The sequence below is a fragment of the Schistocerca americana genome, chromosome 3, assembly GCF_021461395.2.
Source record: "Schistocerca americana isolate TAMUIC-IGC-003095 chromosome 3, iqSchAmer2.1, whole genome shotgun sequence".
NCBI lineage: Eukaryota > Metazoa > Arthropoda > Insecta > Orthoptera > Acrididae > Schistocerca > Schistocerca americana.
The window spans coordinates 385,836,178-385,861,650 of record NC_060121.1 but is presented as its reverse complement, the minus strand read 5'-3'; the positions used below and the strand labels follow the sequence as shown (position 1 = coordinate 385,861,650).

The 25,473-nt window shown below is 45.5% G+C and overlaps 1 protein-coding gene across 1 annotated transcript in view; it reads right to left on the bottom strand.

Annotated features, from left to right (window-relative positions):
- The window catches only part of LOC124607277 (monocarboxylate transporter 13-like), a 97,152-nt gene that overhangs the window by 68,668 nt on the left and 3,011 nt on the right, over nucleotides 1-25,473 (bottom strand). Inside the window, exon 2 of the mRNA XM_047139556.1 lies at nucleotides 11,476-11,775. Coding sequence (XP_046995512.1) covers nucleotides 11,476-11,754 — 279 coding nt within the window. The 5' untranslated portion in view covers nucleotides 11,755-11,775. The remainder of the gene's footprint in view (nucleotides 1-11,475; nucleotides 11,776-25,473) is intronic.

The window sequence follows — 25,473 nt, the reverse complement described above, 5'->3', positions numbered from 1 at the left end:
TAAATATGTTTATTCATCTATGTCTTTGTTTATATCCGATATATACTATTCATGAAGAAATTGGTTAAATATTTACTGTGTGTTAGAAAGCACAGAGACATTAGTCTCCTGGCCTACCTTTTGCTTCCATTCTTTTGATATACACTCCTGGAAATTGAAATAAGAACACCGTGAATTCATTGTCCCAGGAAGGGGAAACTTTATTGACACATTCCTGGGGTCAGATACATCACATGATCACACTGACAGAACTACAGGCACATAGACACAGGTAACAGAGCATGCACAATGTCGGCACTAGTACAGTGTATATCCACCTTTCGCAGCAATGCAGGCTGCTATTCTCCCATGGAGACGATCGTAGAGATGCTGGATGTAGTCCTGTGGAACGGCTTGCTATGCCATTTCCACCTGGCGCCTCAGTTGGACCAGCGTTCGTGCTGGACGTGCAGACCGCGTGAGACGACGCTTCATCCCGTCCCAAACATGCTCAAAGGGGGACAGATCCGGAGATCTTGCTGGCCAGGGTAGTTGACTTACACCTTCTAGAGCACGTTGGGTGGCATGGGATACATGCGGACATGCATTGTCCTGTTGGAACAGCAAGCTCCCTTGCCGATCTAGGAATGGTAGAACGATGGGTTCGATGACGGTTTGGATGTACCGTGCACTATTCAGTGTCCCCTCGACGATCACCAGTGGTGTACGGCCAGTGTAGGAGATCGCTCCCCACACCATGATGCGGGGTGTTGGCCCTGTGTGCCTCGGTCGTATGCAGTCCTGATTGTGGCGCTCACCTGCACGGCGCCAAACACGCATACGACCATCATTGGCACCAAGGCAGAAGCGACTCTCATCGCTGAAGACGACACGTCTCCATTCGTCCCTCCATTCACGCCTGTCGCGACACCACTGGAGGCGGGCTGCACGATGTTGGGGCGTGAGCGGAAGACGGCCTAATGGTGTGCGGGGCCGTAGCCCAGCTTCATGGAGACGGTTGCGAATGGTCCTCGCCGATACCCCAGGAGCAACAGTGTCCCTAATTTGCTGGGAAGTGGCGGTGCGGTCCCCTACGGCACTGCGTAGGATCCTACGGTCTTGGCGTGCATCCGTGCGTCGCTGCGGTCCGGTCCCAGGTCGACGGGCACGTGCACCTTCCGCCGACCACTGGCAACAACATCGATGTACTGTGGAGACCTCACGCCCCACGTGTTGAGCAATTCGGCGGTACGTCCACCCGGCCTCCCGCATGCCCACTATACGCCCTCGCTCAAAGTCCGTCAACTGCACATACGGTTCACGTCCACCCTGTCGCGGCATGCTACCAGTGTTAATGACTGCGATGGAGCTCCGTATGCCACGGCAAACTGGCTGACACTGACGGCGGCGGTGCACAAATGCTGCGCAGCTAGCGCCATTCGACGGCCAACACCGCGGTTCCTGGTGTGTCCGCTGTGCCGTGCGTGTGATCATTACTTGTACAGCCCTCTCGCAGTGTCCGGAGCAAGTATGGTGGGTCTGACACACCGGTGTCAATGTGTTCTTTTTTCCATTTCCAGGAGTGTATGTTTGTTTATGTATTTAAAAATGTGTGTTAGAGCGTGTTTATGGTCCAGCCGTAGGAATATTTATTTAATTTCAAGTTTTTAAATGTAAATCCAGTATTTAGTGCTTAAATATGCTTGTGAGTGTATGTTCGCATGGAGACATGGAAGGAGCGCTCTAGCCAATCACAGCGCTCGTTAATGGTGACACTGTATAGAAGTGGGGGAGGAGGATCGTTTCGAGAGAGGACACGAGGCAGTTCTGGAGAGTACGGCACAGCACTGGACACGGATAGTACGGCGACGGACGTGAAGTCACGGGAAAGACTTGGAGTGGAGCAGTTTGCGCGTGATCGCGAGAGGTAGAGATACTTCGGAGTGCCGACTTGTGCTCTTGTGTGATTTCCGTGGCTTCTGCAGTGAAGTCGTAGTATGCGATCAGAAGTTAATATCTCGTGAGCTATCTTGTTGTTCGCAACTAATTACGTGAAGTAGGAATCAATTGTTTCCCTGTCATTCAGCTTATATGTTATTTATTTGCTGGGCCATCGGCACCAGTAAGTGATTTGCAGAAATATACAGCATTCTCAAAAATACTTCTACTATCGTACTCATTATTTAAAGCCGTTAAGATAGTACCTGCAGATTTTATTTAATTGGAATCTTTCATTTATAAATTTATATGTTACTTTCATAATTCGCAGTTGCCGAGTGATGGAAACCTTCGACCATTCGATTCATGCGTGTATTCTTATCGTATATTGTAGATTCAGCTTTATTTGGCCTGTAATGCGGCAACTTCGTATCCCAGCCCCGAGAAAGCGAAACTAGCCTAAACTTTTAATATTTCAGCTCTGAGTCTGAGGGTGCGTAGTTATTGTGAAAGCCTTCAATGTACATACGGAAAACCGTTTTGATCCATGAACAGGACTTGCACAACCGACAGACACCACCGGAACTGCTGACACAACACAACAAACAAAAACTCAGAGTACACTGAAAAAACCAAGAATACCACCAATTACAATACAGTATGAAGGCCACTATTTAACACTCATCGCTGCATTAAAAAAGTACATGGAAGGACTAATTAAATCCATTTACAAGGGTAAAACTATCAAATACCACTTTGAAACTACAAGGACCAAAGAACCGCACTGGATTTCTTCCGCCATCATATCATCCATCACTACACACACCAACCACCGAGCGAACGACACCTCAAAGTAGTTATAAAAGGTCTCCCAGAAACGGATCCAGAACAAGAAGTAGAGGAAGATCTCAAATTACTAAACTTTCTTCCGCATGATGTTCAACGGTACAAGAAGAGGGATAATGACACCAAAGATTTACGCCCCATGGACGTCTTCTGTGTCACTCTCGTCGAGAAAGTCGAGAACGACACAATCTACCACGTAAGATACATATAAGATACAAAGATAAAAATAGAATCATACCAGAGCGAAGATGGCCTACCTCAATGTAAAAAAATGTCAGGGATTCTTTCACACCTCAACTTACTGCTCAATGCCGACGAGGTGTGTACGATGTGGAGGAGATCACGGGGCGAGAGATTGTAAGTAACCAAAAACCACCACTCCAAGTTGTGTCAATCACAGTCAAGACGGTCACCCTGCTTCATTCAGAGGATGTGAAGAGTTCCAAAAGACAATCAGGGCATATCACACCCGAAGACCTCAGACCACCGCACCAGCAACCAGAAGTACCCAGTCAGGCATTAAGATAACACGAATGCCCACACCTGCAGAAGACTATCGTAGGTGAAGGAGAACTTGGGCAAACATTCGACCAAACGAGCCCACTACCTCAAACAACCAATCACAAGAAGGAACACATTCCAACACTAACCAATCAACCACCGGACTCTCTGCTTTTTTCAACATCATCAATCAGATTAAAAGTGTATGGGAACGGTTTCAATGGACAAACATCAACTCCATCGTAACATCGACCATCCACCAATTCACCACAGCACCAGACTTACTGTCCAAAATTATGACAATGATTGGAGGAGTGATGAAATTTTTCGGAAACACACATGGAAATTAGACTCACTAAACGATACAACCTACGTTTTTGCAACTTCAATGCCGCAGGATTGATGAACAAAAAGGACCTACTAAATGAATTTGTCGAAAATCAAAAAATTGACATAGTATTTGTTACGGAGTCGCGTTTACGGCCCACAGAAACCTTCAAATTACGAAATATGATTTGCCACAGAACGGACCGCACCAACAGACAGGGAGCAGGGACAGCCATCTTTCTCCGATCGCAGATCAGACATAACCCTGAACTCACACAGCCCATGACGTCTTTCGAAGCTACAATAGTCACTATCGAAACATCGCAAGGCAAGGTCACCCTGGTGGTTGCGTATCTCAGCCCCAGGGCAATTTTCGACGAAAATGACTTTTTTCAGATCTTCGACAACCACGACCGTGTATTACTCGGCGGAGATCTAAATGCCAAAAATACTGCTTGGAATTCACGTAGGAACAATGTACACGGGAATCAGCTACACGATTTGGAGGGACGCCTGCATGCAGTAGTAACGGCCCCAGAAGAGGTGACCTAGATCACCTTCAGTCACCGACACCAACCTGATATCCTCGATATCTTCATCACCAAAAACCTGAATCCTGAATTCCACCAAAGGACACTGGAGGGGCTCACTTCCGATCACCTCCCGGTAGTTGGAAATTTAGTTAACGCAATAGAACTACCTCAGCTGCACCACAGCACGGTCGTAGACTGGGAACAATTTGAAAGACGGTTCAACAACAACACCCGCCCGACAAAAGGCCTCAGCTCACACCAACGAATTGAAGAATCAATAGATACATTAACTGACAAAATTAGAACAGCATACTGACACGCACCCAGGTGACCTTCCAGCATTCCAATCTTCATACCCTTACAACCTTATCCAAAACTTTAAATACCTGAAAAACACAGCAAGACGCAGATGGCTTCGCTCCCGGAACCAACAAGACAGGAGAGAAGTCAACAGACTAAGGAGATCCACCGCCGTGTGCTGGAATGGAAAGCAGAAGTCTGGGAAGATAGAATGAGCACACTTCAACTTAGGAACAGGGACGGTTGGAAATTAATCAGAAATATCAAAGGGACGAGACCACGTAAACCGGTCTTGCTGCAAGACAACAACCTAGTCTTTGATGCCTTACGCCAGGCGAGATCGTTCGCTACAACGTACGAACAACAAATGAAAGTCGAGGTAGAAGAATATCCCCAACAAGAGGCTAACCAGTTGGAAAGGTATGTTATGGCAGTAGCGCGAAATGTAAGGGAAACACCATCTAGCGTCCAACTGTAACTAACCACACCAGCAGAAATAAAAAGAATTATGAGCAGACTTGGTATAAACTCAGCACCTGGACAGGTCCTAATAACCGACATCCAACTACAACATCTGCCGAGAAAGCCCATAGAATTTCTTACCAGAATCCTTAACTCATGCCTCTTACAACACTACTTTCCAGAAGTGTGGAAGATTACCCAAATCTTTCCAATACCAAAAACAAGAAAAGACATAAATAAAACAGAAAACCACTGATCTATAAGCCTCCTCCCAACGATGTCTAAAGTTTTGGAGCGAGTCCTACTCTGACGCATCAAACAACCACTCCTGGACCGAAACATAATCAGAAGAGAACAGGTTGCTTTTCAAGGAACACTCTGTGCCGAATTACAAGTTTTAACAATTACAGAATACATTACAAAAAAAAAACATGAATTACTCTCGGTATACAGTTGCAGTCTTCCTGGATGTCGAAAAGGCATGTGATAACGTATGGAAGGATAGTCTGGTCACCAGACTTAAGGAAGATACAGACATACCGGACTGTTACATGAATATCCTGGACAGTTAACTAAAGAACAGAAGATGCTTTGTCCTAATTGACCGAAAGCGATCTGAAGTCACAGCACTACAAGAAGAAATACCACAGGGCTCGATTCTCTCAGCGACGCTCTTCACAGAATACGTAAACGAAATTGCAGCCACAGAAAACTCCATTATTGCACAATTCGCCGATGACACGGCACCGACGGCTCAACACCACAATAACAGGACTCCAGGAACAAGTAAATAACACCGAAAAAGGGGCTACACTAAATAGAGTGAATAACTATTGACAACAAGATGCTTTTCAAACAACACATTGATGGCAAAAGGCTACTTATATCACGAGCAATTTATGCAATATATCCTCTACTTGCAATCAAGGAAATGCCCCACAAAACTAAACTTCACATATACAAGGCCATCATAAAACCCATGATGTTGTATGGCTGCTCATCATTGGGAATTACAAGCCAGTCCAACAAAAATGGTTCAAATGGCTCTGAGCACTATGGGACTTAACTTCTGAGGTTATCAGTCCCCTAGAACTTAGAACTACTTAAGCCTAACTAACCTAAAGACATCACACACATCCATGCCCGAGACAGGATTTGAACCTGCGAACGTAGCGGTCGCACGGTTCCAGACTGCAGCGCCTAGAACCGCTTGGCCACCCCGGCCGGCGTCCAACAAAAGACCGCTACAAGTGCTCCAGAACAGATGCCTCAAACTTGTATTAAATGCACCATGGTGGACAAACACGGACCAAATTCATGCATAACTCGTTGTGCCCACAGTCGAAACTCAAATCATCCAGGCAACAAGAAGACTTTTTGGAAAGGTAGATAGACCTACACGAAACCAACTCCAGGACTTAGCAACAGTACAGCCAGCACGCTGGCACGAAGTAAGAGTACCAATGTCGATATTAGGTCGCGAATAAGTTGGGTTCACTTCAAAAATCAAGAATAAGGATCCGAGTAAGTTAGGATCTGCTAAAAAATCAAGAATAAGAGAAATCTTTTAATTATACCAGGAATGAGTGTCTCAAGGACCAATATTTGTGCCCAAAGGCCCGCAAAAGTACAAAATGGTGCCCCATTTTATGCAAATAAATGGTGTTCCCGATAAGTAGCCCTACACTTGAGGGAGTAACCTCCACCGTAGGTAGAGCCCTGGCCACCGAACAAAACACACACACATACACACACACACACACGCACACACACACACACACACACACACACACACACACACAAACGGAACTTCACATCCCGGACTTCAAGACGAAAATTAAAATTGATTAATATATTTACAGCAACTGGAGAACCAAGGCGAGAAATGCACACTTGTCTCTGTATGCAATTGTATCTTTGCAACCAATACAAATTTTACATCTACAAGGGTAGGAACTTCAGTCGTGACAACTGTTTATTTGCGAATCGTACAAAAACAGATACATGCTTCGTAGTTTTACTGTCCTTCAGAGTAGTCTCCAGCATAGCATATAGCCCACTGCAGCGATGCGGAAGTCGTAGACACCTTTAGCAAGGTGTTGATAATTCGACTGCAGCAGTCTATTGCGCGACGAAGCTCTGTAACAGTTCTGAAGCAAATCTCTTGAAGTGGTTCCTTCAATTTAGGAATCAAGTTGAAGCGCTCAGTTCTGAGGAGTACAGCACTTCCAAGCGCTCTCGATCGAACAAATCAGTCACCTCTTGCGCCATATGCGCCTGAGCATTGCCCTCCAAAATAATGTGCGGTTGTTGCAGAAAGTGTCGACGGTTTTTTTCTCTAAGCTAGCTGCATGCTGTGTTCCAAAAATGAACAGCTTAGAGAAAGAGGCGGCTACACTTTCTGCAGGACTTCCCATTGTTTTGCAGGGCAATGCTCGGACGCATATGCCGCAAGTAGCGACTGGTTTTGTTCAGTCGATGGGGCCGGGAAATGCTGTACCGCCCACCACACCCTCTGCACTTAAGCCGCTGTGGCTTCTTTGCTTCTTTGAATCCTAAATAGCAGGAAACACTTCACGACATTCACTTCAGAACTATTACAGAGATTCGTCGGGGACAGACGGCTGCAATCGAACTATCAACGTAACTGGTTTTCCGGCGTAACGTCAAGAACGGAAGAGCAGAGAGGGATATGAAACGATTTCAGCCAATAATACGCTGACGGACCTTTCTCTAGGACGACTCAGAGACAGGAGCGGCCTCTACACGAAGAGAATATAAGCGCCGCCTCGCCTAGCCGCGGCCCGAGTGGAGCCGTCCTCCGAACGCTACAGTAGTGACTTATGAACTGTCTTGTTTTGCTTGCATTGGAATTGTATTTACCGAAGGACATTTATTGTTTGCACGTCACCATTTGCTTGGAGACGCACAAATGTGGATACGGAAAGTAAACTATTGTCATTTATCTTTACTGTAATACACTGCATTAACACGATTTGCTTGAATTGTTGTCTAGCGATCCGAGAAAGCAGCTTTCCTAGGCACCGTGTGTTAGACGAGTGAGCAGAACACAACAACTGGCTCTGCTAGGCGTGTCCTACGACTTCCACATCTCTGGCAACAGATTATAAACAACGCTGGTGACTACTCTGAAGGACAGTAAAAACTTTAAAACATTCATCTGTTTTCCATAAGTTGTAAATAGTTGCCACTACTAAAGTTTCGTCACTGGTATTGTATGGAATCCATAGAAATTATAAAGAATTATATTTGTATACATGTAAATATGTATAGAAGTATCTATGTACATTCCTGGAAATTGAAATAAGAACACCGTGAATTCATTGTCCCAGGAAGGGGAAACTTTATTGACACATTCCTGGGGTCAGATACATCACATGATCACACTGACAGAACCACAGGCACATAGACACAGGCAACAGAGCATGCACAATGTCGGCACTAGTACAGTGTATATCCACCTTTCCCAGCAATTCAGGCTGCTATTCTCCCATGGAGACGATCGTAGAGATGCTGGATGTAGTCCTGTGGAACGGCTTGCCATGCCATTTCCACCTGGCGCCTCAGTTGGACCAGCGTTCGTGCTGGACGTGCAGACCGCGTGAGACGACGCTTCATCCAGTCCCAAACATGCTCAATGGGGGACAGATCCGGAGATCTTGCTGGCCAGGGTAGTTGACTTACACCTTCTAGAGCACGTTGGGTGGCACGGGATACATGCGGACGTGCATTGTCCTGTTGGAACAGCAAGTTCCCTTGCCGGTCTAGGAATGGTAGAACGATGGGTTCGATGACGGTTTGGATGTACCGTGCACTATTCAGTGTGCCCTCGACGATCACCAGTGGTGTACGGCCAGTGTAGGAGATCGCTCCCCACACCATGATGCCGGGTGTTGGCCCTGTGTGCCTCGGTCGTATGCAGTCCTGATTGTGGCGCTCACCTGCACGGCGCCAAACACGCATACGACCATCATTGGCACCAAGGCAGAAGCGACTCTCATCGCTGAAGACGACACGTCTCCATTCGTCCCTCCATTCACGCCTGTCGCGACACCACTGGAGGCGGGCTGCACGATGTTGGGGCGTGAGCGGAAGACGGACTAACGGTGTGTGGGACCGTAGCCCTGCTTCATGGAGACGGTTGCGAATGGTCCTCGCCGATACCCCAGGAGCAACAGCGTCCCTAATTTGCTGGGAAGTGGCGGTGCGGTCCCCTACGGCACTGCGTAGGATCCTACGGTCTTGGCGTGCATCCGTGCGTCGCTGCGGTCCGGTCCCAGGTCGACGGGCACGTGCACCTTCCACCGACCACTGGCGACAACATCGATGTACTGTGGAGACCTCACGCCCCACGTGTTGAGCAATTCGGCGGTACGTCCACCCGGCCTCCCGCATGCCCACTATACGCCCTCGCTCAAAGTCCGTCAACTGCACATACGGTTCACGTCCACGCTGTCGCGGCATGCTACCAGTGTTAAAGACTGCGATGGAGCTCCGTATGCCACGGCAAACTGACTGACACTGACGGCGGCGGTGCACAAATGCTGCGCAGCTAGCGCCATTCGACGGGCAACACCGCGGTTCCTGGTGTGTCCGCTGTGCCGTGCGTGTGATCATTGCTTGTACAGCCCTCTCGCAGTGTCCGGAGCAAGTATGGTGGGTCTGACACACCGGTGTCAATGTGTTCTTTTTTCCATTTCCAGGAGTGTATGTTCCACATATCCTCCTAAACTACTGGACAAATTTCAACCAAACTTGGTACATCTTTATTGCCTGGAAACAATCCCCGCGGGGGTAAAAGCCACCTACCTTTGAAAGAGGTGGGGGTGAATAACCATTGTAGCCCACGACACTGGAATACCTATAATTTAGTTTTTCAGTATTTGAGAATGACAGTATTTAGAGACTTGCAACAAACTGTGTAACTAGTTTCAAACCTTTACGAAACTTTTTCTTTCTTAAGGCTCCTATAAAATGATGAAAGGAAAAAAGTTGGCCGCTTACTAAATTTTCGTTATTCGTGCAGTAAAACTGCCACATGAAGCGTGACGTTTTAATTTATTACTTCTTTACTATCAGCTTTATTCGTAACGCATTTGGAGACAGTACTCACATATACCGCAGAATGTATCATAAAAATTACGTCATTGTACGATTCTTAGATCATGAGATAGACGTCATAAGCATTAAGTTGCGGGAAAATGACACTGCAGTGCTAAATTCCCTAAACATACAGATGAAATGATGACAGTAACTGTTCTCGAAAGAACAGATACGATTGATGACCGTGCAGCTTCTCTAGAATAAATCATAATTAAATGAAACCCTCAGCTACCGACAGGTGTTGTTGATATACCTTGAAGGGGGCAGCTGAATATGTGTGCCCCGAACAGGACTCTAACCCGCGATCTCCTGCTTACATGGCAGACGTTCTATCCATCTGAGCCACCGAGGACACGGATAAACAGTGCGACTGCAGGGACTAATCCCTTGCACGCTTCCCGTGAGACCCACATTCCCAACTGTCCACAATGTACATACGTAATGTACCTGCAGTCGCGCTATTCATCTGTGTCCTCGGTGGCTCAGATGGATAGAGTGTCTGCCATGTAAGCAGGAGATCCCGGGTTAGAGTCCTGTTCGGGGCACACATTTTCAGCTGTCCCCATCAAGGTATATCAACAACACCTGTCGGCAGCTGAGGGTTTCAATTAATTATCATTTATACAGTTGAAATACGTGTACAAATACCCGTGAAATATGGTAAATATGTGTAGAATGTATTTGACATGTGCGTATGCGAGCAATGCCACGAGTACAAAAGCTCATACTAAACCCCTGGAATGATTGCACTGAAATTTGGCACAGGTATTAGGTACAACCTGGAAAAAAATACTGTAGGCGTAAGAACCACGAGTCTCTTATTCGGGTGAGTGTGGTAACGTGGGGAGAGAAGGCAGGATGAAGAGAGAGATAGCGAGAGGGAAGGAGGAAATAGGCAAAGACAGGAAGAGGAGAAGATGGTCAGAGATAAGGGAGGGGAAATGGACAGAGAGAGGTGAAAGGAAGAGATGAACAGAGAGAGGAAAGTGGAGACGGGCAGAGGCAGGGAGAGTAAGAGACAGGCAGGGAGTTTGGGAGGAGGAGATGAAGAGACAAAGGGGGACGAGGAAACGGACAAAGAAAGGGAAGAGGAGGAGTTAGAGAGAGGGCAATGGAGGAGACTGTTAAAGAGAGGTGCAGGAGGAGATCGAATCCAAAGGGGGAGGAGGAGATTGACAGACGGGTAACGAGTAAATGGACAAAGGGGAGAGGAGCAAATTGACAGGGAGAGTGAGGAGGAAGAGATGGACAGAGAGAGGGGGATGGGGGAGATGGACGGAGAGAGAAGAGAGGAGGCGATAGGCTAAATAGAAGATTGGAATAAATAAATACTCGGGCAACGCCAGGTTTCTCAACTAATCTATTGTTAAATGTAGCCTATACGACCCCTTCCTGAAACTTTTTCCAGTGTTTAGAACGCTATTACACGTCAGCACAGGGTGTGGCTAGTCGCGGCGCTACTCACACAGCAGAAGGCAACTGAGGCGGCCACGACCCACCCCCAGCCCCCATCTGGAGCCGGCGGCTGCCCGCCGTCCACCGCACCCCCCTGCTGTGGCGGCTGCTGCTCCTGTTCAAGCGGCGCTGTGCCAGCCTTCTCTTCTTCTGTGGCCAGCAGCTTCTCAGTCTCATGCTGGTCTGGTCTCCTCTGCTTGTCCTCTTCCCCCTGCTCCTCCTCCTCCTCCTTACTCTGATGCTCTTCGCGATTCCCATCAGTCTGGTGCTGCTGATTGTCGTTGAGCATTGTCACAGCACGCTGTAAACGCTGAAACGAGAAGAAACAGTCGTAAGAACGCCACTTTCTCTGCATTCGAGCACCAGCAAGATCGGCAAGTGTAGTTGAGCTTTATATACTAAGATGCCAAAAGTCATGGACAGGTTGGTCATATTTGCTGATGGGTCTTGCATCACGCCCGAATGTTGTGGTTAGATGTGGTGTCTGGCGCGAGAGTAGACGAGATGTCTGAACAGCCTGTTTCAGAAACATGTATCGATGCTGAATATTGGAGAGACAACGTTTGCACCCTCGTAAACCGCCGTAAATGCAGAGCACAACTGTTGGACAAACAGACGTCACGTCGCCTTCGCGAAGCCATACAGGGCGATCCACGGTCCTCTGAAACTCAGATTACAGCCGGTATGAACTGGGGCGTCTGGGCTGTAGGGTGACAAACGCGCTCCATGAGTTTCAGCAGTCGCTGGCCAACTTGTGTCCCAATGTTAGCCCACAAATTTTAGCAGTCACTAGCGGAAAGTTTTTGATACAGGCAACCGATTCGACTTATATTTCACAGTTCGCTTGCGTACAACCTAAAATGAAAGACTTTACGATAGTTTGACTCAACGCCCACTCCTCATTTTTAAGAAAACATACCTACATTTCAACACTCGTAATCGACTCAGAATTTACGAGAACAACAGTTAATTAAAAACTGAGCATTTTTCATCATCATAAGAGGCGTTCGCAAACGCGTATTCTTCTGCAAACCTAAGAAAACGTCTTACAACTGATACTTATCTAAAATTTCTTCCACACCCTTAGGCATTCTCGTACAGCAAACTTATATGCAACATTTCATCTAAAACCAGTCTTGGTTGCATGTTATTCCTTTCCTAGCGATGCGCTTCGCCTTCGTAGGGAATCTTCAAATTACCTCAAAATTTTCCTTCTACGGCATTTTACAGCTCACCTGTGTGCGTGCCCACCTGACGCTCTTGCCGTGAAGCTACGACGGCAGCACGGTGGACTACGTTTGAATGTGTAGAATTCTTTGTGTGTGTGTGATTCTACCATTTCACCATTCTGACCTGCTGATACGACTTTATTAAGGTATCTGAGGTTTCATCTGATTCCATGCGTGTTTCATTGTAGTACAGAGCCCTTTATGGTTTTTTTAATGTTGTAAAACGAAAAGGTCTCTACGAATTCATGTGATTTGAAGAGTCCTTCACTCTACCACAGAGTCGTTTTATGGTTTTTAAAATACTGTAAAAGAATAAATTGCAAGCAAGAATATTTTTAATTCGAATATAAGAGTTACGCGCCCACACAGGTTGTTCAACGATACCGCAAGTGGAATAACGATCAAGGCATTTCGATGGGTAGCAGAGAACCTGCCTTCGTTTCTCAAATGCATTGTGCAGTTTCTTTTTATTTGTGTTTTTCTCCATATCCAAATTGGCAGGAATAGGAGGGGTTAATAAGGGAATGAATAAGCAATAATAAGGTACTAAAAATATTTCACACGACTTGGATTAGTAAAGAATTAAAATTTTGGTCTTGGTTGCCTGAGAATGGCTCTTTCACTCACTCTGTTACACATCCTCACTTTCCTTCGAGCAGTTAAAGAGATCATACTTGTCATGCGGAGTGCGGGTAAGCTACTACAAACAGCATAGTGAACGCGTTATTGTGGCCAAGATAGACACGAAGCCCACGCCTACTATAGTAGTACAAGTTTATATGCCAACTATCTCTGCAGATGACGAAGAAACTAAAGAAATGTATGATGAAATAAAAGAAATTATTCAGATAGTGAAGGGAGACGAAAATTTAATAGTCATGGGTGATTGGAATTCGAGACAAGGAAAAGGGAGAGAATGAAACGTAGTAGGTGAATATGGATTGGGGGAAAGAAATGAAAGAGGAAGCCGTCTGGTAGAATTTTGCACAGAGCATAACTTAATCATAACTAACACTTGGTTCAAGAATCATAAAAGAAGGTTGTACACATGGAAAAATTCTGGAAATAGTAGAAGGTATCAGATAGATAATATAATGGTAAGACAGAGATTTAGGAACCAGGTATTAAATTGTAAGACATTTCCAGGGGCAGATGTGTACTCTTACCACAATCTATTGGTTATGAGTTGTAGATTAAAACTGAAGAAACGGCAAGAAGGTGGGAATATAAGGAGATGGGACCTGGACAAACTGATTAAACCAGAGGTTGTACAGTGTTTCAGGGAGAGCATTAGGGAGCAATTGTCACAAATGGGGGAAAGAAATACAGTAGAAGAAGAATGGGCAGCTCTGAGGGATGAAGTAGTGAAGGCAGCAGAGGATCAAGTAGGTAAAAAGACGAGGGCTAGTAGAAATCCTTGGGTAACAGCAGAAATATTGAATTTAATTGATGAAAGGAGAAAATATAAAAATGCAGTAAATGAAGCAGGCAAAAAGGAATACAAACGTCTCAAAAATGAGATCGACGGGAAGTGCAAAATGGCGAAGCAGGGATGGCTAGAGGACAAATGTAAGGATGTAGAGGCTTATCTCACTAGGGGTAAGGTAGATACTGCCTACAGGAAAATTAAAGAGACCTTTGGAGAAAAGAGAACCACTTGTATGAATATCAAGAGCTCAGATGGAAACCCAGTTCTAAGTAAAGAAGGGAAAGCAGAAAGGTGGAAGGAGTGTATAGAGGGTCTATACAAGGGCGATGTACTTGAGGACAATATTCTGGAAATGGAAGAGAATGTAGATGAAGACGAAATCGGAGATACAATACTGCGTGAAGAGTTTGACAGAGCACTGAAAGACCTGAGTCGAAACAAGGCCCCGGGAGTAGACAACATTCCATTAGAACTACTGATGGCCTTGGGAGAGCCATTCCTGACAAAACTCTACCATCTGGTGAACAAGATGTATGAGACAGGCGAAATACCCTCAGACTTCAACAAGAATATAATAATTCAAATCCCAAAGAAAGCAGGTGTTTACATATGTGAAAATTACCGAACAATCAGTTTAATAAGCCACAGCTGCAAAATACTGTCGCGAATTCTTTGCAGACGAATGGAAAAACTAGTAGAAGCCAACCTTGGGGAAGATCAGTTTGGATTCCGTAGAAATATTGGAACACGTGAGGCAAACCTACGTTTCTAGCATTTGTAGACTTAGAGAAAGCTTTTGACAATGTTGACTGGAATACTCTCTTTCAAATTCTAAAGGTGGCAGGGGTAAAATACAGGGAGCGAAAGGCTATTTACAATTTGTACAGAAACCAGATGGCAGTTATAAGAGTCGAGGGACATGAAAGGGAAGCAGCGGTTGGGAAGGGAGTGAGACAGGATTGTAGCCTCTCCCCGATGTTATTAAATCTGTATATTGAGCAAGCAGTAAAGGAAACAAAAGAAAAATTTGGAGTAGGTATTAAAATCCATGGAGAAGAAATAAAAACTTTGAGGTTCGCCGATGACATTGTAATTCTGTCAGAGACAGCAAAGGGCTTGAAAGAGCAGTTGAACGGAATGGACAGTGTCTTGAAAGGAAGATATAAGATGAACATAAACAAAAGCAAAACGAGGATAATGGAATGTAGTCGAATTAAGTCAGGTGAATCAGAGGGAATTAGATTAGGAAATGAGACACTTAAAGTAGTAAAGGGGTTTTGCTATATGGGGAGTAAAATAACTGATGATGGTCGAAGTAGAGAGGATATAAAATGTAGACTGGCAATGGCAAGGAAAGCGTTTCTGAAGAAGAGAAATTTGTTAACATTGAGTATAGATTTAAGTGTCAGGAAGTCGTTTCCGAAAGTATTTGTGTGGAGTGTAGCCAAGTATGGAAGTGAAACGTAGACTATAAATTATTTGGACAAGAAGAGAATAGAAGCTTTCGAAATGTGGTGCTGCAGAAGAATGCTGAAGATTAGATGGGTAGATCACATAATAGAATTGGAGAGAAGAAGAGTTTGTGGCACAACTGGACAAGAAGAAGGGACCGGTTGGTAGGACATGTTCTGAGGCATCAGGGGATCACTAATTTAGTATTGGAGGGCAACGTGGAGGGTAAAATTCGTAGAGGGAGACCAAGAGATGAATACACTAAGCAGATTCAGAAGGATGTAGGTTGCAGTAAGTACTGGGAGATGAAGAAGCTGGCACAGGATAGAGTAGGATGGAGAGCTGCATCAAACCAGTCTCAGAACTGAAGACCACAACAACAACAAACAATAACTTGTAATTCGGTGCAAATGTACTAGCGGCACCAAGAATATCTAATGAATGGAATCTTCGCGCAACTGCATCGTTGCTTCAGAAGATTTTGCAGAAAAATATTGGTTTGCATTTAAAAATATTTTTTTCGAGAATTAATTTGGATCGACCTCACACAACAACGCGTGAAAAGTCGCTGCTGAAATCTGATCATGAATTATGTTATGAATCCTTCTTGTATCCGCACGGTTGTGCAATTCCTGCTGCATTTATCCAAGCACACTTCTCTTTTGAAACATCCTGTACTCCGCTTCTATGTAAATAACCACCTCGCAGTCTATTTTCTGTGGTCCCTCGTGATGAATTCACACAAGCATTACTCGGAATTGTTTACATACAACGACACTTAAAGCTTCAACTCTTGACTAATCCAATTCGTTACACAAATTTTTTTGCCTACTTTCTTACTATTCTGAGTCTATATCTACATGAAATCTCTGCAATGCACACTTAAGAGCTTGGCAGATGGTTCATCGAGCCACTTTCACACTATTGCTCTACTGTTCCACCCTCGAACACCGCGCGGGTTAAACGAACACTTAAATCTTCCCGTGCAACCTCTGATTTCTCTAATTTTATTATGATGATCATTGCTCCCTATGCAGATGGGCGTCAATAAAATATTTCCGCATTCGGAGAAGAACGTTGGACATTGAAATTTCGTGAAAAGATCTCGCCGCTAGGGGAAACGCCCTTGTTTTAATGATTGCCACCCTATTTCGAGGATCGTATCAGTAACACTCTCCCATATTTCACGATAATAAGAAACGAGCTGCCCTTCTTTGAAGGTTTTCGATGTCCACCGTCAATCGTATCTCGTAAAGATCCACCACGCAGGAACACTCTAACAGAGGACGGGCAAACATAGAACATCCACTCTCGTCAGTAGATCTATAGCATCATCTAAGTATTCTGCGGAGAAGACATAGTCTTTGGTTTCTTAGATTTCAGGACGTACACAAGCGAACTACCAATATGACCTGAATCGGTTTCGCCATATCTGAGGCCATCCCCTGATCAATGTAAATTCAGTCGTTTACATAAATTAAGAAGAAGGGTATGATTTTGTACAATGGGCATGGTTTAGTAAGGGATTGTTCGGAATTTCGTCCCTAAGAGGGTGAATTTGGTGACGAAAGGTTTTTTGAAAATGAGTCTTTATTAAGACAATTTTGAAGCTAGGTCTATGAAAACTGATATTTGGTTTCTGCGTCGACAAATATCAGAATTATTGGAGAATGCAACCACTAATTCGGTCAAATAGTGTGCGGAAGATTATTGTGAAAATAAATTGTTATTAAAGTACTACTAAAACGTTTTTAAAGCTATATCTATGGAAACTGGTATTTGATTTCTCCGTCAGAAGTAAAACCAAAAAACGGGTTTCAGAGTTTTTGGAAATTAAACCCTTAACAGGGTAAAATAGCGGATGTAAGTTTTGATGGAAATATTTCATTACGAAAGCACTTTTGAAACTAAACTTCTGAAAATTTGTATTTGGCTTTTCAGTTAAAAATAAAAGAAGACGTGTTTCAGTGCTTTAGTGTTTTTTTAGAAATTCAGCCCCTTAGGTGGTGAAATAAGGGATGAAGATTTTTTTGAAAATATTTCGTTATGTTGAACATGTTTAAAGCTGTGAATTTTAAAATTTTCCTGGCGAATTGACTGTTCAAACAAATTTCGGGCTTGCAGCCGGTCGTCGTTCAATACTTCGCACGAAATTTCAACTGGGCACCTGCCAGTCATCTTCAGGTGAGCCGTCGCAGACTGGCGATAACGTCCTCCGCTCCGCAATATGCAGCGTACTGTAACTATTCTGCTGGACGGTGCATGGAATCCCATCATCTCCACGATTTGCTCAAATCGAAGACGACAGAGTGCGTCGACGGCCGTGGCAAACAGCAACGCAGAGGGCGACTGAGTTCCGCTATTCCACCAGCGAGGGCGCTGCCGGCGGGCAGTGTTGGTTCAACTATCAAGTTTTCGACGCATGCGCAGAATAGTTACAGTACGCTATATATTGCGGAGCGGAGGACGTTATCGCCAGTCTGCGACGGCTCACCTGAAGATGACTGGCAGATGCCCAGTTGAAATATCGAACGAAGTATTGAACGGCGACCGGCTGCAAGCCCGAAATTTGTTTGAACATGTTTAAAGCTATTTCTATGACAATTGGTATTTGACTTCTAAAGACGTATGTGTTAGGGCATCACTACAAAACCTCTTTCGGATGGTTTAACAGACACCAACTCCAGCTACCAGAATCGCCTTTTGGTAAGAAGTACATTCTCAATGAGTGTTTTTTAGCCCATGTTTAACGCTGTCGCCGAAGTTAGTAAGAGTCATTTTAATTGAATCAGTCGTGGGTTCTTTGTGAAACATTGTAAATTAACTAAACAAACACTGTTTTTTGCCTTGTTTCACAATTTTATTATTAACGTTACTGAACAACCTAGGTTTCGGGTTATAAGCCCATTTTCAAGTACTTTACTGATTCCCAAAGATGATAATGCACAAATTCACATGATGGCAAGGAAAATATAGTAATCTCAACTTCTTAAGGTGATGTAAAATTATGTCAGTGAGCATTTTTTTCACAAATTCATACGTTATTACACAAGTCAGCAATTACACTAACATGACAGGCCTAAAGTTATCCATGAGCCAACAACTTTTTAACCCCTATTGACTGGGGCCCAAAGTTTTGCTTCTATCCTAAGATTGTGATCTCATCTAAAAGAAGTGAATAATTGAATTGGGTTTGCTCGTTTAACAATCGGTATGGGGATGTACCCATCTGTCTTTTAATTTCTAAAATTTCTAATTGGCTGAGTTTAGCGCCCTTTTCCTCTGTATGTAAAAGTTATGCATATACACTCCTGGAAATGGAAAAAAGAACACATTGACACCGGTGTGTCAGACCCACCATACTTGCTCCGGACACTGCGAGAGGGCTGTACAAGCAATGATCACACGCACGGCACAGCGGACACACCAGGAACCGCGGTGTTGGCCGTCGAATGGCGCTAGCTGCGCAGCATTTGTGCACCGCCGCCGTCAGTGTCAGCCAGTTTGCCGTGGCATACGGAGCTCCATCGCAGTCTTTAACACTGGTAGCATGCCGCGACAGCGTGGACGTGAACCGTATGTGCAGTTGACGGACTTTGAGCGAGGGCGTATAGTGGGCATGCGGGAGGCCGGGTGGACGTACCGCCGAATTGCTCAACACGTGGGGCGTGAGGTCTCCACAGTACATCGATGTTGTCGCCAGTGGTCGGCGGAAGGTGCACGTGCCCGTCGACCTGGGACCGGACCGCAGCGACGCACGGATGCACGCCAAGACCGTAGGATCCTACGCAGTGCCGTAGGGGACCGCACCGCCACTTCCCAGCAAATTAGGGACACTGTTGCTCCTGGGGTATCGGCGAGGACCATTCGCAACCGTCTCCATGAAGCTGGGCTACGGTCCCGCACACCGTTATGCCGTCTTCCGCTCACGCCCCAACATCGTGCAGCTCGCCTCCAGTGGTGTCGCGACAGGTGTGAATGGAGGGACGAATGGAGACGTGTCGTCTTCAGCGATGAGAGTCGCTTCTACCTTGGTGCCAATGATGGTCGTATGCGTGTTTGGCGCCGTGCAGGTGAGCGCCACAATCAGGACTGCATACGACCGAGGCACACAGGGCCGACACCCGGCATCATGGTGTGGGGAGCGATCTCCTACACTGGGCGTACACCACTGGTGATCGTCGGGGGGACCCTGAATAGTGCACGCTACATCCAAACCGTCATCGAACCCATCATTCTACCATTCCTAGACCGGCAAGGGAACTTGCTGTTCCAACAGGACAATGCACGTCCGCATGTATCCCGTGCCACCCAACGTGCTCTAGAAGGTGTAAGTCAACTACCCTGGCCAGCAAGATCTCCGGATCTGTCTCCCATTGAGCATGTTTGGGACTGGATGAAGCGTCGTCTCACGCGGTCTGCACGTCCAGCACGAACGCTGGTCCAGCTGAGGCGCCAGGTGGAAATGGCATGGCAAGCCGTTCCACAGGACTACATCCAGCATCTCTACGATCGTCTCTATGGGAGAATAGCAGCCTGCATTGCTGTGAAAGGTGGATATACACTGTACTAGTGCCGACATTGTGCATGCTCTGTTGCCTGTGTCTATGTGCCTGTGGGTCTGTCAGTGTGATCATGTGATGTATCTGACCCCAGGAATGTGTCAATAAAGTTTCCCCTTCCTGGGACAATGAATTCACGGTGTTCTTATTTCAATTTCCAGGAGTGTATTACGTATTTGTGGTTATTGTTCAGGCAATGTTCTGCAAAGGTTAAATCAGGCTTCTTCACACATCATTAATCCAGAAGAGCAGTTGAGCATTGTCAGTACAGTGGAAAGTTATTTAAATCAAAATTATTTCTTTTTTTAAGGGAGCTATTATCAGCAAGCAGGTGGTCTGGCAATGGGCTCACCTTTATCCCCCTTTCCAGCAGAAATGTTCATGGACAAGTGGGAGACTGCTTTTCTACGTATCTGACCAAATACGTAACACACCAGGAGTTTTCCACAACGTGTGGCAAAGCATGGAACGCAGGCTCAGGGGATGCATGGAATTAGGAGGTGGTCACTTGGAACAGTTTCGGTAAATGTGAATGTGTTTGGTAAATGTATCATCCACGTGCCATGAGTAATGAATCATTTCATACATGTAAATGTGTTTGGTTAACGTATCGTTTTTGTGGCATCAATAACAAATATTTTTATACAACCGTAACAAAAGATTTTCGGACCCATGTTCAAGTGAACTTGTTGAAATGTTTTTACGTCGAGAATAAATTCCTTAAGTTTCTGACACATGTTTTTGGACACCCTGTAAAGTAGTTAGACCGAAGGGTAGCAGTGAGCCTCAGTGCTAAGCGTATACTAGTTTCATGAAGTGCGTGAACTCAGCTTTCCAATTCATGTTCAGTCTCTACACAAGTGTGCATCTATTCTCCAACGCGGCGCATTCTTCCGTTTTATTAATTCACTGTCAGTGCTGCAGAGACCCAGAATATATACTGCGCAAGAGAATTAAAGGATCACCTACGACACCCAGTAACTGTCTCCCATTGCGAAGCCTAAGTTAGAAATTTAGTTTCTCTACTGGTGCAAAAGCCTGGCGCTCTGAGACGTCATCGTCGGCCTCGAAGACGATTCAAACACCAAAGTGTCGACACATGCAAAATAAAGGCCAGAACTCAGAAGTTCATGACGTTCAGAAGTTAATGATGACTCATTAGCACAGAATTTCACCACAATTCTGTCGAACGCCACTGTTGACTTTTCACATGGTGGGAAGGTAGAGACAGCCTCTCTTACCCACATTTCACCCCTCTTCTTTTGCTGCCTCTGGGATGTAGGTCATAAAAGCGACCCCCTAATTGAAATCTAGCAGTTTTCTTACGGGTGGTGAAAGGAAAAATTTCAGACACACCGCCGCTCAGAAGCAACACGAAAAGGCTTAGGAGGTGGCGCAATGGTCGTCAGTGGGACCACCAATTCTGTTGGGGCGTTTATTCTCAAAAATTTCGGGGTTTAAAAGGACAGTTTGCAGTGTTATGAGCAACAGGACGATGTTCTTGACAACCTTTGATACTACTGAGATCTCCTGGAAACTTCAACCCTTCTCTAAGGACATCGTGGCCTAGCAATTTCAGTCAACGTGATTGTACCCCTTTTGAGCACAATGTGACCACAATTTTTGTGCTGATGTACAGGTGGAAACACTAGGAAACGTTTAAAACAAATCGCCGAAATTTGAACGTGGTCCGAAGTAGCAAAAGGTATTCATCTTTTTGAATTCTCCTGTTTCACATTCTCCTGTGGTGTGATCATGAAAGGGTGCGACATTGTCACATGTGTGAATAAAATTCAAAGGTTCCCTCTAAGACACCCAAGTTCGGCAACATCGTCAGTGGCACCCGCTGACATTTACTGAAAAATTTATAAGATGTGTCTTTACAGGGAATACATATGAAGTAGTCTAGGCGCCTATAGGCAGGCAACCACTTGACACCCAAGCAATGCCCGCTGCCTGCCTACAGTCAAAATAGGATAGGCGGCGATCTATGGTGGAACTAACATCAGATTTTAATGCTGGGCGGAGTACAAATGTGTCTGAACAAACGGTGCACCGAATACTCCCAACGATGGGCCACCGCAGCCGACGACCCTTTCATGTACTAATGTTAACACCGTGACATAGGCAACTGCGACTGAAATGGGCATGTGACTGTCGAAACTGGACGTAGGCGCAATGGCAGAGCGTTGCATGGTCTGATGAACCCCAATACCTCCTTCATCACGCCGGTGGAAGGGCGCGAATCCGTTTTCTGCCAGGGGAACAGCTCCTTGACACGTGTACTGCAGGACGGCGACAAGCTGGCAGCAGCTCCATTATGCTCTGAGGAACATTCCATGGGTCCTCGTGGAGCTAATGCAAGATATCATGACGGCCAAAGAGTATCGTATACAGGTTGCAGGCCACGTACACCCTTTCATGACGATCATGTTTCCCGACGACAGTGGTATTTTTCAACAAGATAGTGCGCTATGTCACAAGGCGAGGAGTGTGATGGAGTATTAGAGGAACAAAGTCGCGAGTTCCAGTAGATGTGCGGACCCCCAACTCGATAGATCTGAACCCGATCGCACACATCCGGAATGTGATTGAACGTGGAGTCAGACCTAATCGTGTCCCTTCCCGGAATTTACGAGAATTAGGTGACTTGTGTGTGCAGATTTTGTGCGAACTCCCTCCAGCGATCTCCCAAGGCCTCATTGCTTCCATGCCATGACACGTCGCCGCTTTTATCCGTGCTAAAGTTGGACATATCGGCTATTAGGTAGGTGGTCATAATGTTCTGGCTGGTCTATGTAAAGTCACAATTGAGGCAGGTAATCTAAGACGTCCCCCCTGGGTGGTGTTAGGTCCTATATTCTTTTCGTTGTATGTAAATGATGTTTCATCAGTTTTGTCCTGCTGTAAATACCACTTGTACGCTGATGACATCCAGTTGTATTTAAGCCAAATCAACAAACCTGAAGAAAGCTATCGAGAATCTCAATGCCCACCTGTGTGTACTATCAAAAAGGGCGCAGGTTATAGGATTAGAGCTCAAGCTATCCAAAACCCAAGAGGTACTGGTTGGTCATTATAGGCTTATTAGACCGAAATATCAGCAATCTCTACTGTCTTTAACTCTAAATGGGACAAATAACTTCTCTCCTTCAACAAACAGCTCAACAGTAACAACCGGAAAAATCTAAATTGGACTGAGCACAGGCCGGCCGATGTGGCCGAGCGGTTCTAGACGCTTCAGTCTGGAACCGCGCGGCCGCTACGGTCACAGGTTCGAATTCTGACTCGGCCATGGATGTGTGTGATGTCCTTAGGTTAGTTAGGCTTAAGTAGTTCTAAGTTCTAGGGGACTGATGACCTCATATGTTAAGTTCCACAGTGCTCAGAGCCATTTGAACCATTTTATTTGGACTGAGCACATAACTGCAATATGCAGAAAGACATTAGCGTCTCTCCATGACCTACAAAAATATAAATAGCTATCCTTTTCTGACCTGAAAGAGAAACTTGTACAAACACTATACTTCCAATTACCGATTGCAACGATGTTATCCTGCAAGACCCTTCTCAGAAAAGCTCTCGGTGACTGGAACTGGTTATGAACGCCTGTCCTCGTTTTATATGTGATGTTCGATTCTTTGATTGTATTTCACCTCGTATGCACAGCTATCCTGGCTGCGTGCTGACAAGTGCAGAGATATCCATACCCTCTGTCTTCCCTACTGTCTTATCAACGAACTCTCTCCCTCATATCTCTCCTCAATCTTAACAATCTTACCCGAACAACACCGCTGTTCCCATCAAAGCCAAATACTTTCTGTCCCACTCCATCGTTCAGCCACTGTCTAGAAGTCCTTCTCACTAGCAGGAAACCGTCTCTGGAATAACCTCCAGCAATATATTACAGAATTGAATAACGTCTCCAGCTTCAGAAGTGAGTTAATGACATATCTACTAAAGCAACCATACGACCTACTATTGACCCTGTACACACTCTTTACCTCTACGCACAGGTCACGTAATTCGCGTAAATAATGGGCCGCTGATTAGCGTACTCAGTGCAGGCGTCGTATAGCGACCCATATGGGTTCCATAGGATTTACGTCAGTCGAATTCGGTACCCGAAACATCAACGTGAGTTCACTATAATGCTTCTCAAACCACTGTGGCACTGGTCTGGCTCCGAGACACGGACAATTACACTGTTCAAAGATGACGTCGCCGTGGGGGAAGACATCCTGCATGTAGACGTGCAAGTGGTTCGCAGCTGTCAGCGTGTATTAGGTTATTATCACAGGTCCATACAAGAGCTGGTGAGTGTCTCCCATAGCATTATACTGCCACCAACAGACTGCATCAGTGGAGCGCTGCACGTTTCTAGCTGCCGTTCAGTTCCATGACTACGTTTGTGGAGACGACCATCGACCTGGTGTAGCAAAAATGTGATTCACCCGAAGAACCGACACGTTTCCATTGACCGACGGTCGAATCCCGATGGTCCGTTCTCCTCTGAATCGTAATTGACGATGTCGTTGGCTCAACTTGTGTACAATTAGGAGTGGTCTGCTGCGGAGCTCCATGTTCAACAATTTACGAAACACTTGTGCATTCACCAGCATTCTTCTTTTTCGGCATAGATGTCACGGGTCACCATCTGTCCTACCTTAGAGAGTAGACAAGCCTCCGAACCCCACGTTCTGTGAAGAGTTGTGGATGTCCAGCCATTTAGCACCTAGTGATAGTTTCACTGTCCTATCTCTTTCTATAGATGCTCACAACAGTAGCACGTGAACATTCGAGCAGCTTCGTCGTTTTCGAGATACTGGTTCAGAGGTTGTGCGTAATAATAATAATCCACCCTTTGTCAAAGTCTCTTATCTCAATAGATTTCACCATTTGCAACTCATATCTTTGCTAGGGTGATCCCCTGGTGCAAGACTTTCGTACCTGAGCCACTTCAGCGACTTGCGTGTCTTTGTGATGAAATGACCAGTTCAACACAAATATCCAGTCCCCAAGCGAAGAAAACGTCCACCCAATCTGGGAAACGAAGCCAGGACCCCGCAGTCTAGAGGTAGTGACCCCAACCACTACACCACGAGCTGAGGACTAAAAACAAAAAGCATCACGGTCCTTGCTGTTATTTCTTATTTCTAGGGCATATCAAAGGGGCTATCCACTCCCACGGTAGTAGTCATTTAAATAACAAGCTACTGGCGATGTATTCTCGAGAAAGCGAAGAACCCAGCACTAAAACACATGTCACTGAAGTTGCCATCGAAATGAGACAATTTGGCGCCTTTCGAGTCAGCAACCCCCCCCCCCCCCCCCAC